The 14,889-nt window shown below is 35.7% G+C and overlaps 1 protein-coding gene and 1 non-coding gene across 2 annotated transcripts; one reads left to right on the forward strand and one right to left on the reverse strand.

The window, feature by feature from the left end:
• Positions 1-8,020: 8,020 nt before the first annotated feature.
• Positions 8,021-8,103, reverse strand: LOC113335829. Its single transcript, XR_003353517.1, has one exon. It is a non-coding gene; the product is annotated as a small nucleolar RNA Z102/R77 (small nucleolar RNA).
• A 1,943-nt stretch (positions 8,104-10,046) lies between these two features.
• Positions 10,047-13,758, forward strand: LOC113335771. The gene is made up of 2 exons (XM_026581811.1): positions 10,047-12,674; positions 12,775-13,758. The coding sequence occupies exon 1, from the start codon at positions 10,757-10,759 to the stop codon at positions 11,747-11,749; it is 993 nt and encodes a 330-aa protein (XP_026437596.1). The 5' UTR covers positions 10,047-10,756; the 3' UTR covers positions 11,750-12,674; positions 12,775-13,758.
• The last annotated feature ends 1,131 nt before the right edge of the window (positions 13,759-14,889 follow it).

Raw genomic sequence — 14,889 nt, forward strand, 5'->3', positions numbered from 1 at the left:
GTCAAAAGTAAAGTCTTTCGTAAGTCGATATTCTTATATTGATAAAGGAATGAATGGACTTTTGACAAATACAAAAGTTAAGCCTATATTGTCAATTTTTGATGGAAGATAGGTTAAAATATTTTGTTTGCAAGGATTATGTCTATTGGTTATTATTGTGCAATTTGTGACGGAAAATAGAATGAATCCTTGTGTATTCCGCAGTAATTGATCTTCCCTGATCCATTTTTTATGTATTATTGTGAGACTCCGTAATGTGTCTTATGTTGAGCATTATAACAACCAAGTTGATTATTTTTGTGATTAGCTTTGTTGTTGTTCCGTAAGGTAATTTATGTCGAGTATTTTTTGAACTAAATTAATCATCTTGTTTGGTTATTTAGTTATGACTCCATAAGTTTTCTTATGTTTGAGTGCTCTTGACTGGGTTGATTATTCTCATGATTAACTTAGTCATTGGTCCATAGATTCTCTTATGCGAGTATGGCCAATTAAATTGTTTACTTTTTGTGATTAGTTTGGTTCTGTATTTCGATTGAATTAATCATGGATTCTCTTGTGGTTAATTTGATTGAATATTTTGGATTCAAATTCATACTTGTATGTGATTTGTTATGTCCAAAGAAATCCTTCTTTTCTTTCGAAATTAAGGTCGCTCTTGTTGTTCTTTCGGGAATGACATATTATGGGGGAGAGTTCTTTCTGAACTTGCGCTTAATTTCCATATCTTTGTGGGGAGTGCGGTTGTGGAATATTATAGGGGTTATGTTGTATCTTTAAACTCCTTTATGAATGCATTTAGCTTCGGCTTTATGATTGCATCTAAATAAGATGATGCGTGTTTCTTTCTTTTGATCATGAAATGTCTCTTTAGGAAATTTCATTAGGATCCAGTTCTTGTATCTTTGCCAATTTTATTGACAAAAAGGGGGAGAATTAATATGTAGTTCACACTACAAATACATATGGTTTTCGGATCATTATGTAAGGGGGAGTGGTTTCCATGTGAGATGGAGTATTGACTAAGGGGGAGTGATACATATCACCATAGTATTGTTGTTGAAGTTGTGATACAATTGAAATTTGACGTTGTGTAATGATACTATGACACTGTATAACAATGATTGAGAACTATTGTTTTCTTGTTGTTATAGCTACGGATTTGCAACAACGATGATGCTAAACTGACAACCTTTAGGATCATTGGAGTACTTGGAAGTGACGAAGATTTCGAGTAATGTTGAAGATTAGGCATGTGGAATAGGAGCTACAAAAGTTAATTTATTTATTTTTTGTATTCCATATGTATTAATAGTTTTGTCACTAAAATTGACAAAGGGGGAGATTGTTAGAGCATTGCTCGGTCGAACTCGCATGCATTGCTATCTCTAGCATGTTTGTCAATGTTAGTGGATCAAAACTATAAGTCTTGATTTCTAGCCTATATAGCTAAAGGTCTCGGACTAGGATAGAAAGTGTAGTTGAGCTCAAGACTCCATGGAAATCATCATACAAGACGAAGGACTAATCAAGGAACTGGTGGATCTTCATCGATTAAAAGGTATATGGAGACTTGAACTTATCTATCACTCAAAAGTCTATCTACTCTATCTCCTACTCTTGATACAAAAGTCATTTTGGTATAGACTTTTATTATACACATTTGCTATTTCGAGCTGAGTTTATCTCGTATATCTATTTCTCGAAATGTGTGTTGGTAAGCTATCACTTTAGCCAAATTAATCTTTACCTAGTGACGAAAGTCATGTAATGATTCAATCACTTTGGAAATTGCTCTGACGAAAAATGGTCTGTGAATAACGGCTATATAACGTTCTCTGAGAATGTTTCAAATGATTGAAAAGAGAGTTTAGATTACATAACCATTGGTAGGATACAAGAATTATTGTGGAAACACATATATGTATAAGTCCTTATTCCTTGAACCAAAGTTTGTGAACTTTGTTGATCAAGAGAAATGGAAGTGGCGTGAGCCAAGTCCGCGAACTCGGTCCATGAAGTGGCGAAGTTCTCAAACCCGAGAATTTCTGCTGGAGTTTGTGTACTCCTTCCATGAGCTTAAGTCCGCGAACTTGAGCAGGTTATATGTAAAACCGGTTGTTCTTGAACTAATGTTTAAATAAACTAAGGAATGCTTTTGAAAACCGTGGCTATAAAGTTCATGAAACGATTCGAGTGAATCAAACCAATTTTTCTTCGATTGTGTCTTGTATAGTTACATAAGATTTCCTTGCAATTGAACAAGTAACTAGTTCATTTGAGTCATTTGGACTAGTTATGGTGAAGAAGAATATGGTTGATATGAAAGTGATCATATGGCTAACCTTTGGATAACTATTGTTGAACCAACAAATGTTAATGTTTGGGTACGTTTCATAAACCCAAAATTGGACATTTCATTTGTGTGTAACAAGCTAAGTTTTCGATCCAACAGTTGAGAAATATTAGCTTGAATCTAATCAGGTTTTCATATAATGGTGAATATTGAATTCTTTGTTACCAAGCTAACATTGATTGCAAAACCTGATTTGAAAGACTATATAAGGGAGAACTCTAGCAACTGGGAAACCTAATCCCCACACATTCTGTGTGATACTAGTTGTGCTAAGCTAGAGTCGATTCTCCTTTAAACTTTGGTTTCTTCTTCTAAACCAGGTTAACGACTTAAAGACTTCATTGGGATTGTGAATCCATACCGATACTACTTATATCGTAGTTGTGTGTTCTGATCTTGTTGTTTCTATCGTTACGAGTACAATTGAAATAATTGGATCGAGATTTTATATCTCCGATAGGAAAGATAGAAAAGAAGTCACAAACATCTTCGTCTCATCGTTTGTGATTCCACAATATCTTTTTTCGCTGCGTCGATTAAGATTATTGTGAGGTGATCAATAATACTAGGCTGTTCTTCGGGAATATAAGTCCGGTTTATTGATTGGTTCCTGTTCACCTTGATTTATCAAAAGACAGAACAAAAACTCGTAGGTATATTCGTGGGAGACGGATGTATCTATTACCGTAAAATTTTCTGTGTGATACAGATTTGTTTATTAAAGTTTTTGACTTTGGGTCGTAGCAACTCTTAGTTGTGGGTGAGATCAGCTATGGGAATCAAGTACGTAGCATCCTGCTGGGATCAGAGGCGTAGGAGCATAACTGTACCTTGGATCAGTGTGAGATTGATTTGGGTTGAACTACAGTCGAGACCGAAGTTAGTTTGGAGTAGGCTAGTGTCTGTAGCGGCTTAATACAATGTGTGTTCAATCTGGACTAGGTCCCGGGGTTTTTCTGCATTTGCGGTTTCCTCGTTAACAAAATTCTGGTGTCTATGTTATTTCTATTCCGCATTATATTTTTTTATATAATTGAAATATCACAGGTTGTGCGTTGTTCAATCTATTAGAATATCCGACCTTTTGGTTATGGATTTAAATTGATTGACACTTGGATATTGGTTTTTGGTACCATCCAAGTTATATCTCTTTGATAAAGACTCGCAAATTTTTATTTACTTGAGTAAAGATCAAATCGAGAGATTGAGATATAAACTCTTTGATATACTTTTCTCTACATTGGGTCTGACTATCTAGTTGATTCTCTAGAAAGTATATTGGAGTTTGTCCATACAAATTGCTAATCGAATTGTTGGGTGTGGTTGTTGTATCCCCTCTTTTTCAGTCTTCCTTATGCACAACTGCGTAAGAGTCTACATGTTAGCATGCTAAGCACATGTAAAAAAGTGTGAACATATATAAGAAAAAAAAAGATAAATCCATATATGTTTGTCAGTTATCGAGCATTAGATGATGGCTGAGATACCAAAAAAGTAGGTCCACCGCCAACCCGACTAATTATTTCTGATGCACGTCTTTGGATATGAAGCACGTAACCTCCAACAACAACATCTCTAAAGGTCTCCACAAACTTGTTAGCTTTTATGACTTTTGCATCTGGCATGAGAATCTTATCCACCAACACCTTTCCAAGATTAACTGGTACAATAGTGCCGTGATACATACGTCCTTGAGCACCAGTACACAGTCTACCAATAACCAAACTTTCATCCTCAATGTTCAACAATGAACATGGAGGCATTTCAACACCTATTGATGATCGAGCTGGTGATATGGTTTGCCAAGGTGAAGCTGTTTGAGCAGGTGAAGGTGCATGAGTAAAATAATTATTCTGAACAGGTGAAGCTGCATGACCTTGTAAACAATCGATGTTGTTTGATGCCACAACTGACCCCGGCATTGCATACTGGATATCCTTGATCACACTGTGACATATATAGTGATCCCAAGCCTTCGATCAAATTCACCACCTTGTTACCTAGGTCATCCAACTGATGCTTAACAACTCCATCCTTATATTTCAACTCTTATACTTTGGAACGCGCATGAGCAGAATAATCGTATTGAGTACGAGTTACAGAACCAACAACACGAACCCGTCCTCTATATTCCTTCTAAAAAGCTTTAGTGATTACATCTAAATCTGATATAGGAACACCCGAAGCTTTTTTCCCCTTGATATCTTCTTGGACCTTCTTAAGCTCATCCTTCCATGTCGAGCATAACAATGTCAGATATAAAATATATAGATGACTAGAAGATAATACGTATATGAGTACGGATGAAACAATGTGCCGACTCACAAAGTATTTTTGCGCACTAGGCAGAATTTCCCCACCCTCTTGAGTATGAGCTTTAATCCACACATCAAAGGTGCTGATTCCACATCAGGATTCTCGCGCTCCTAAATTCAAAAATATGACGAGTTGATTTGTATTAATAAATCTAGAGAATGATGAGACTAATAATAATGTCCTTAAATTGAGATTTTGAAATCAATTTACATACTAGTTCAGCTTTCACCAAAGAATGAGGTTTACGACCGGAGGTGTGAGAGTGATCGTATAGTTGTCTTTTCCTCTTGTGCTCAGCTCTACTTTCCTCTGCTTTCCTCTGATTTTTCACTGCTTTCATTCTTACAGAACTCTAACCACTCCTTTTCTTTTACATTTGGAGGAATATGTAGAATCCTTTCTTCATAAGTATCATAAGGATCATAATAGGCTCTTCATAACTCATACTTCCGTTTCCTCCATGGACCAGACATCACCTTAACCATGGTTATCTTAGAAGACTCATGTAAACAAAATGATATCTGAAAAAATAGAGTTATCAATCAATATTCAGATGCAAAGAAAGTATGTGAAAAGGAGAGGGTACCCAAATATACCTCAAGTTAAAACTTTTCCTACCTATAAGTCCTTTCTCCGAAAGTGATTGTCTATGGACTGAGTCGAGACAATACAACTAATCGGTTCACACTTAGTGTGATCGTCTATGGATACGAGATCGAGATAATACAACAACGAAGTATGTTTACTTGATAAGAGGTTCGGACTTAACCAAACAAAATAGGATTGTTATCAAGTAAATATGAATTAACGTTTGTGTAATTTACTTTAAATTATAATAACAACAATTATAATTATGGAAAATAAAAGTAAATGACACAACAACATTTTGTTAACGAGGAAACTGCAAATGCAGAAAAACCCCGAGACCTTGTCGAGAATTGAATACTCTCAGGATTAAGCCGCTACAAAAAATTAAACCAACTTCGTGTAGTTGAGACCAAGCAATTAAACCTATAGTTCACCTAGTTGCGTCTGTATTCCCACGCCTCCAACTTATGAATAAGTCACGTACTTGGAACAATTCCTTTGGTTCGTATTCCAAACAGTAAAGGAACAACAAATCTGTTTGATAGCAACTCTCTTCAACCAAGTGATATGAGTTTGACAAAGGCTCTTCTGTTTATCTCAATAAACTCCTTCGTCAGGTTCTTACATATATCTTGTTATCAACTACCGAAGTAATTGTTAAAAATTTTGCAATCACTACTTTTAATCATAAAGAATTGTATTGATGTCGTTCTACACAACTAATCAATCTAATTTACCACAAGGATAAACCGATTATAGTTGGATCCTCTATACCGAAACAAGTATTGTGCACACCAAAGATTATGAACCCCAAATCAGAAATCTTCAACATCTTCTTTGTCTTCAAATCTTCTTAGATCTTCAATAAACACCTGCACACAACAACTTGAATATCTTGTGATCAATCACACACCAAACAAAGTCTGTTAACAATGGATTATTAGAAGATCGTCTTTAGAACTACAAACAGTCTAAAGATCCATGTCGAAACTTTGATATAGTTTGAGTGAATCTTATATCAGAAGAGAAGATTCTCAAGCATAAAAAAACTAGGTGCAATCAATGTTCAACCACCATCAGTCAATCAAATCAATCGAAAACAAAAGATAAACCGCAATTACCTAGTTTCCCACTAATGGTACTAATAAAGCTTCTCAATCCCAAATAAGACTTTAAACTGAGCGGTCGTAAGATATTTCACCTAATTAGGTTACTCTCCTCTACGAATAAGCGGCTTCACCAGTAACAACACAACCGAGGAAGTTTTCTGTCACGAAGGATCAATTTGTTAGAAATGCGAACTACAAGTATTTATAGACAAGGAAGTTTGGACACCAAGGAATTTCCAAAACCGAAAATATTCTCAAGATATGCAATATATTCCAAATTCGGTTTCCATAATTCCTGGAAATGCTCTGTCCAAAATAATGACCGAAAATCTCTTTGGAAAATCTTCAACTAGTAAATGCACATTACTAATTTTTATTTTCCTAAAATAAAATTAAAAACCTTAAATAAAAGACTTTTAACTTATTTATCTTTCGATCCTGGGATTTTCTTCCTTTAGCTATTAAGGAATAACTTTGAACAATAAAAGATAATCATTACTGCACGTGTTCAAAGTATGTCGACATCTTTACTTTGTAAGTCCTCTTTCGTACTTAAAACCTTGAAACCGATTTTCTACACTTCCAAACAAGTTTAGAATTGGTTCATCTGACTTTCAAGAACTATGTGATTGATCAAGAACACTTAATCATAAATCATGGGTTTAACGGTTCTACCAAAACAAGTTTCGGTTATACCTCCATGTGACTAACGTGCATAGTCACACTATCTTTCCAAAATTCGGTTGACTAGGTACTAGGATCAATTCCCCACATATATATGGTATCTACCTTGTATGTGTTGCACATGTCTATAAGATCGGTTCCCCTTTGCCTAAAACCGTGTTACACATGTCCATAGGATTGGTTCCCCTTTCTGCTAAAAACTTGCTGCACCTTATACAAGGATTGATTCCCCTTTGTGATGTTTTACACCTCTTACTAGGATCGGTTCCCCTTTACCCAGAGTCGGTCATACACAAAATCAAAAACTCTATCATACCATCTCAGGTTATTACTTAAGATTGATTTCACTAATAAAAGTCATACCAATACATAAGTCAGGCCTTTGTGAATAGATTTACCAAGAACATAAACAAGTCATGAGCGGTTATACTAATCAATAACGCCTGGCGATTTCCTTTTCGATTCATAAAACAAGTTTATGAACTTACTTCCTTAAAACACATGTAGAACATTGTTTCCTAGGATGAAATCCTCACCTCATACTCATACATAATCACAATAGCCTTTAAACAATTATGTCGATGTCTTATCTACAAAGTTTAATGGTTAAGCAATAAACCTCGTATTGTATTCCTTAATACTATGTTTATATCAAGAGTGTTCATGCTTCGCAGTTTCGTTTTCAATATGCATGACTTGAAAGATACGTTAGGGAATGAAACTGTTCAAGTCAAATATCACTAACCTCAAGTGGAAGGATGGTGTTGTCATTGTAGCTTCTTCTTCTTCACTTCTTCAAGTCTTCGGAATACTCGTAATGTCTCATATCCTAATACTTTCAAGCTAACCTATACGAAGTTGACTCTAGTACATAATCAAGCGACTCTTTAAATAAGTTTTAATTCACTAAAATATGACAACCAAACTTGACATACCAACGCTTAGAGGGTTCAACCGATCTATGCTCTAACAGTATGTAGAGCTAATACATTTATGCCATCATTTCAGCGACAAAACCAGTTGGGAAATAACCGAATCATCGCCTCATTCTCAATTAAAGTTATAAAAAGTGTAAGATGAGATTTGTACCTGTAGTTCATTCCAAATATCATTTTTGTACTTATCGGGAACATGCTTCAATGTTTTGTATGATATAGGAACAAGAGTACGAACCAAGGAGCCTTTATGTGTCCGTATGATGTTGGATTGGGTGAAATGGGAAGACCATTCTCATCTACCTCCACATATTCAATAATAACCTGCAAAATAACATTTAACATATATCAGAGAAAGAAGTTAAACCTATAACAACCTTTGTCACTATCCACATAAACACATGAAACAGAACCTGTCAATAATGCGCAAGTTATAAAGCAAAAGGAGAAAAAGAGCACAGATAGAACCTATCAAGATTGCGCAAGTGATAAAACAAAACTTATCAGAAAAAGAACCCAAATAAGCAACAACTCTAAACTATCATTGCCACATATTAGAAAAATAGCTTAATCCACACAAAGCTTTAAACCATAAAATCGATAGATATAAGCTTCTCTAAACTCTCATTGTCAGTAAGAGCTGACTGATAAATATTAGAAATTTCAATACTATCTATGGAGGAAGTTAGTTCTTGAGATGAATGCAACACCACAGACCATCATTTTTCAGAAATATCATTTGAGTAGAACACTTATGCCGCTTCAGATGCAAGAATAAACGGCTCATCCAGATCTCCATCAATGCTTTTCATCTTAGACAAGTTAACCTTTATCAACTTTGAATTTGTATCAAACTTGCACCCATTAGTCTTGTCTTCAACCTTCACCCAATCACAATAAAAAATTATTTCTTCAAATTCCATATAGTTCAACTTGATAATCTTCCTAATGACTCCATAATAGGTCATTTCTTTTTCCTGGTAATATGTGTTTGTGGACTTCTCTCTATAACTTGTAATAGCTCTCATTGATACACCACTGTTGAAAAATTGAGGGTACCCAAATATACCTCAATCTAAAACTTTTCCACCTATAAGTCCTTTCTTCGAAAGTGATTGTCTATGGACTGAGTTGAGACAATACAACTAATCGGTTCACACTTCGTGTGATCGTCTATGGATACGAGATCGAGATAATACGACAACAAGATAAATTGTATAATTGACTATGGATACAAGATCGAGACAATACAACAACGAAGTATGATTACTTGATAATAGGTTCAGACTTAATCAAACACAATAGGACTGCTATCAAGTAATTAGGAATTAACGTTTGTGTATTTTACTTCTAATTATAATAAAAACAATTATAATTGCGCAAATAGAAAAGTAAAAGACACAACAAGATTTTGTTAACGAGGAAACCGCAAATGCAGAAAAATCCCGGGACCTCGTCCAGAATTGAATACTCTCAGGATTAAGCTGATATACAAAATCTAAACCAACTTCGTATAGTTTAGACCAAGCAACTAAACCTATAGTTCACCTAGTTCCGTCTGTATCCCTGCGCCTCCAACTTGCAATAAGTCACGCACTTGGAACAATTCCTTTGGTTCGTATTCCAAACAGTAAAGGAACAACAAATCTATTCGGTAACAACTCTTTTCAAACAAGTGATATGAGTTTGACAAAAGGCTCTTCTGTTTATCCCAATAAACTCCTTTGTCAGGTTCTTAGATCTATCTATCAATACAACTACCAAAGTAATTGTCTAGATTTTGCAATCAGTACTCTTAGTCACAAAGACAATATATTGATGCCGATCTACTCAGCTAATTAGTCAAGATTATCACAAAGATAAACCGATTTGTCATGAACCTACATGAGGCAGACCATCTTGGTTATGGGCAGGACCTATCTAGTTACAAGAAAGGTGTCGTTAGTAGTTCTAGATATTGTTAATCATGTGAGTGGCTTGTGCTCTGCAGGATAGTAGTGTGTCGTCCAGGCTTATATATGGACTGTTGTACACCTTTGCAAATTAGCTAATGAAAATGTAAACCTTACCTTCTTCCTAAAATCCTTCTGCAACTTCTGTCTGTAACAATGTCTTCTTATTACCCCCTAATTCGTCTAATTCTTCTCCCAATCCTCTATATTCCTATATTTATCCCAAATCATCTCTATCCTTAGAGATCCAAACTGTTCCTGATAATCCAATTTTTAGTGGGTTCACTACAAGTGGTATCAGATGGCCAACAAAGATGCAATCGATGAACTGAACCGAAAGATTGATTAGTTAGCTAGAACTCAAAAAGAGTACAATCAGAGACAAAATGAGCTAGCTCTTAAACAAGCATATCTACTCAAGAAGGTTTATCAACACCATGAACAACCATCAGCAAGGTTTTTATAGTCTATCCGAGATTTATTTCGAGAATGTCGTGACAAACATGATAGAGTTTCTGCTGGTCAAGGTCATACACCGGACCAGAAATTTCTAATGGAGTTTTAGATTCTACTACAACAACAAATCTCTCTAACGGATCTGGTGAATCGAAGATGGCCGAGGACGAAATTATTTCCAAATTGAAATCATTTTTACTTGACTCAGATGATTTAAGCTCATTAAGAGAATCAATTCAAAATTCTTCAACTCCAAGTGCAATTGATTAAGGTAATTTTCGATCTACACCAATAATTGTTTTCTCTAGTATTTACGGATCTAGTGTTGTTAATGAAGTTCAGAAATACAAGGGAAATTCGATGTTTCTAGATTATCAAGAAGGTAAACCCTTCGTTTCTGAAAATGATTCTCTTAATGTTGTTTCAAATTCTCAAGTTATAAAGGTTACAAATACTGAGGTAAAGGATTTCAACTGGATAACTCAGAATTTCAGTAATAAATGTCAATTTACTTCTTACATTTTCCAATTGCTCAAGGGATTTTCCAGACTACAGGTATCACAAATTATTTATGTATGTGTTGTTATATCTAGTCCTGATTCAGTCCGTATGATTTTTTATCGTGGTAGAGAATTTGTGGTCTGTGAGATGGTTCTTATGTGTGCTAGTAGGAAAAAATGCTCCTATTGTGTCTTCATTTTTGCTGGAAGAGTAATTGATAGAGGAAAATGGTTTGACTTGAGTTGGAATACTTCTTATTATGTAGATAGTAAGCTTAGGTATAGCTTGGAATTGTTGTCTTCTTATTCAGGTGTGCTTGTATCTGTTGGAAATGGTGACAATGAATATAGTTGGCAGTTGTTCCTGAAATTGTCACAAGAAGATTGCATCACCAGTTATGCTTGTGGTCGTTTGTTGTTTGATCGATATAGAATGCATCAGACCGATTTGTGGAATTCTTATTTAGAGGTGCTAGTTGCAGCAAGTTCCGAATTATTTCAGAAATTACTTAACTACATGGGAAGCAATAATTATGATCTGGTTCAATTGAATGCAAGTAGTTACTTTGGTGCGGCTGTCGTGCTTGTGAAAGCATCTCAAGGAGATAGTGAAGATCGTAACACATTGGTTGCTGACATATCACACTCTATGGTTACTAAGAAGATGAGATATGGTTTTCTCAAAATGTTTGTTAGTGTAATGTGCAGTTTAAGTAGTGGAAAATGTATCTATGGTGGCCAATATTTTTCTGGAAGGGTATTTGATCGAGGACGAGGGACACGATCGATTGTAAGTAATTCTACATTATGCCTGCAAATTCTTACTTTTGGTATGTTTGTTCTAACGGGGTGAACTTGGATAAATGTTTATGAGATAATTCTAGCACATGGAAATTTTTCAGAATTGTTATGGAGGTATCTAAACGGGTTGTTGTTCGTGAAAAATAGTGACAGTCAGGTTGTTTGCAAGCTCCATGAAGAACTATTAGAGAAAGTTAATGTTCTCTATAATATTTTTCATCTGACAAAGGGAAATGAATCTAGCTATACACAACAAATACTCAATCAAATGCCCAGCCGTCATAGATGGAGTTTTAATGGTGATACTGGTTTTGTGCTTTTTCAACAGTAGACACATGAAGAACCTACACCCCCCTTACATTTCATTTTTGGGTTTTATACCGCTAATGAAAGTTGGTTAGATCAGTTTCGTAGGAAAGTCTATCATCCAGCGTGGTATTCACAGGTGATTACAGTGTATAAGCTAGAAAATGTTGTGCCTTGGCTCCATGTATGTCCTCTTATGGTGATTTTCTTAGTTGCTGAAAGTTATTGTAAGCTCTTGAAGCTCGGGAGGGGTTATAGAAGACTGGGATTCAGTGAAAGATTAGTGGGAATCAAGATAATACTTGTATCAGTTAATGGTATAGAGAGTATAACACAACTGTTAGAAGTACTCAGTGACGAAGTAGATGGTGTTTGTACTCAGTTGGAAGTTGCAGTTCTGAGGTGTGCTTTGACGATGACTAAACTGCTGAACCATACTCTAATAGGTATTCCCACATAGATTAATGCTCGACAATATAACCCTGGACACAATCAGTTATTAGGGTCGCTAATTCAAAAAAGAGGATATTATAGAGGAGATAAATTCTGCAAAAGAAGAGTGGAAAGCATGGAGATGCTTCTAACGACTAATGATGGAAAAAGCAGAGGGTATGAGTTGCTCAGTCAAATGTGTATAAAAGTTGTTGGTGTCGAGATTTGGATTACTCCAGGTTTGGAAACAAATTACTTCTTTTCCTGTTACCAAAACTTGCTTATTATTGTTTCATATTATAAACATGAATTTGAGAAGATTGTTGGTGTTGGTACTAGGCAATACTGGGACAGCGACAGTTGTATTCATGCCTACCAAGTATTGATCTTTGAAGCTACTGGGATTTTAAAACTTGGAGAAATAAGAACAAGAAAGAACAATTTATTGTTTGTTGTTACAGTAGGAATATTGACCAAGTTTGTTCCTTACAGTTCACAAGAAGATCCGTTGTTGTATGTCTGGGAGCTTATATTGAGAATGGTCACCATGCTCAAGTTGGTTGCTGTACAGGTGCTTCGTCTCACCAGACTACACGACTTTACCGTATACAGACTACACAGTAAAAGGTCCTTGGATAGTTTTGGTCAGAGTTGTTCATCAAATTAGCTGTTGCTCCTCGATTCATCATATTTCATCACCCTCGAATAGCTGGTAATAGCAAAGAGTGTCTTATTCTCATGGGTGCTTTTACAATTAATGTCAGTGACATTTTTATAGTTATTCATAACTGCGATGGAACCTTGGCCAATACTGGCACTACAAGATATACTTCTTTTAGTACCTACTTGGCAGTGACTTAGGAAGATATTGGTTTGTTTAACCTTGAGAGAATAAGCACCAACAGTTCACAAGAGGAGACCAGTCGCCATGGGATTTGTATTGAGATCATAAGAGTCACATTCCTTGCGGTTCTGGTGTCCGTTAGAAAGCTGCAGCAACAGTGCCTTCCATTAGACGAGCTTACTTACATCTTCTACAACCGAGGTCATTTCACATTTTACATCCTAGAGGACAAGGATGATCTGGAGAGGTCGGTAGTTGTCATGAACCTACATGAGGCAGACCATCTTGGTTATGGGAAGGACCTATCTAGTTACGAGCAAGGTGTCGTTAGTAGTTCTAGATATTGTTAATCATGTGAGTGGCTCATGCTCTGCACGATAGTAGTGTGTCGTCCAACCTTATATATGGACTTTTGTACACCTTTGCAAATTATCTAATGAAAATATAAACCTTACCTTCTTCATAAAATCCTTCTGCAACTTATGTCGGTAACAATGTCTTCTTATTACCCCCCTAATTCTTCTAATTCTTCTCCTAATCCTCTATATTCCTCTATCTATCCCAAATCATCTATATCCTTAGAGATCCAAACTGTTCCTGATTTCCATATTATTGAATCAGCAAATAGTATTGATCTTCTCCTGGAATCTTTGTCTGTATACAAATTATTGATTCAGAAATGTATGTGATGTTTATTGTTGTTAGAGCATTGCTCGGTCGAACTTTCATGCGTTACTATCTCAAGCATGTTTGTCAAGTTTAGGTGTCAAAACTATATGACTTGATTTCTAGACTACTTGTTTGTCAAGCATTACTCGGTCGAAATCGCATGCGTTGCTATCTCAAGCATGTTTGTCAATGTTAGTGACCAAAACTATAAGTCTTAATTTCTAGTCTACTATAGCTAATTCTCGGACTAGGATAGAAAGTGTAGTTGAGCTCAAAAACTTCATGGTGATCATCATACAAGACGAAGAACTACTCAAGAAACTGGTAGAACTTCATCGACTAAAAGTTATGTGGAGACTTGAACTTATCTATCACTCAAAAGTCTATCTGCTTTATCTCATATCTTGAGACAAAATTTGTTTTGCTATATAGACTTTGATTATACACAGTTGCTATTTCGAGCCGAGTTTATCTCGCCTATCTATTTCTCAAAATATGTGTTGATAAGCTTTTACTGTGGCCAAGTTCATCTTTACCTAGTGACGAAATTCATGTTATGTTTCAATCACTTTGAAAATTGCTTACTCTGACGAATAATAGTCTGTGAATAACAACTATATAATAACGTCCTCTAAGAATGTTTCAATGATTGAAATGAGAGTTTGGATTATATAACCAATGATGGATATAAGCATCGTGTGGTAACACATATATGTATCAGTCCTTTTTCCTTGAACCGAAGTTTGCGAACTTTGTTGATCAAGAGAACCGGAACAAGAACGGTGAACTCAGTCCGCGAACTCAGTCTGCGAACCCAATCCGCGAACTGGCGGAAGTTGTCGACCCGAGAACATCTGTTGGAGTTTGAGAACTCCTTCCGGGAACTTAAGTCCGCGAACTAAGTCTGCGAACTTAAGTTGGTTATATCTAAGACGATTGTT

The sequence above is a fragment of the Papaver somniferum genome, unplaced genomic scaffold (genome assembly GCF_003573695.1).
Source record: "Papaver somniferum cultivar HN1 unplaced genomic scaffold, ASM357369v1 unplaced-scaffold_15, whole genome shotgun sequence".
NCBI lineage: Eukaryota > Viridiplantae > Streptophyta > Magnoliopsida > Ranunculales > Papaveraceae > Papaver > Papaver somniferum.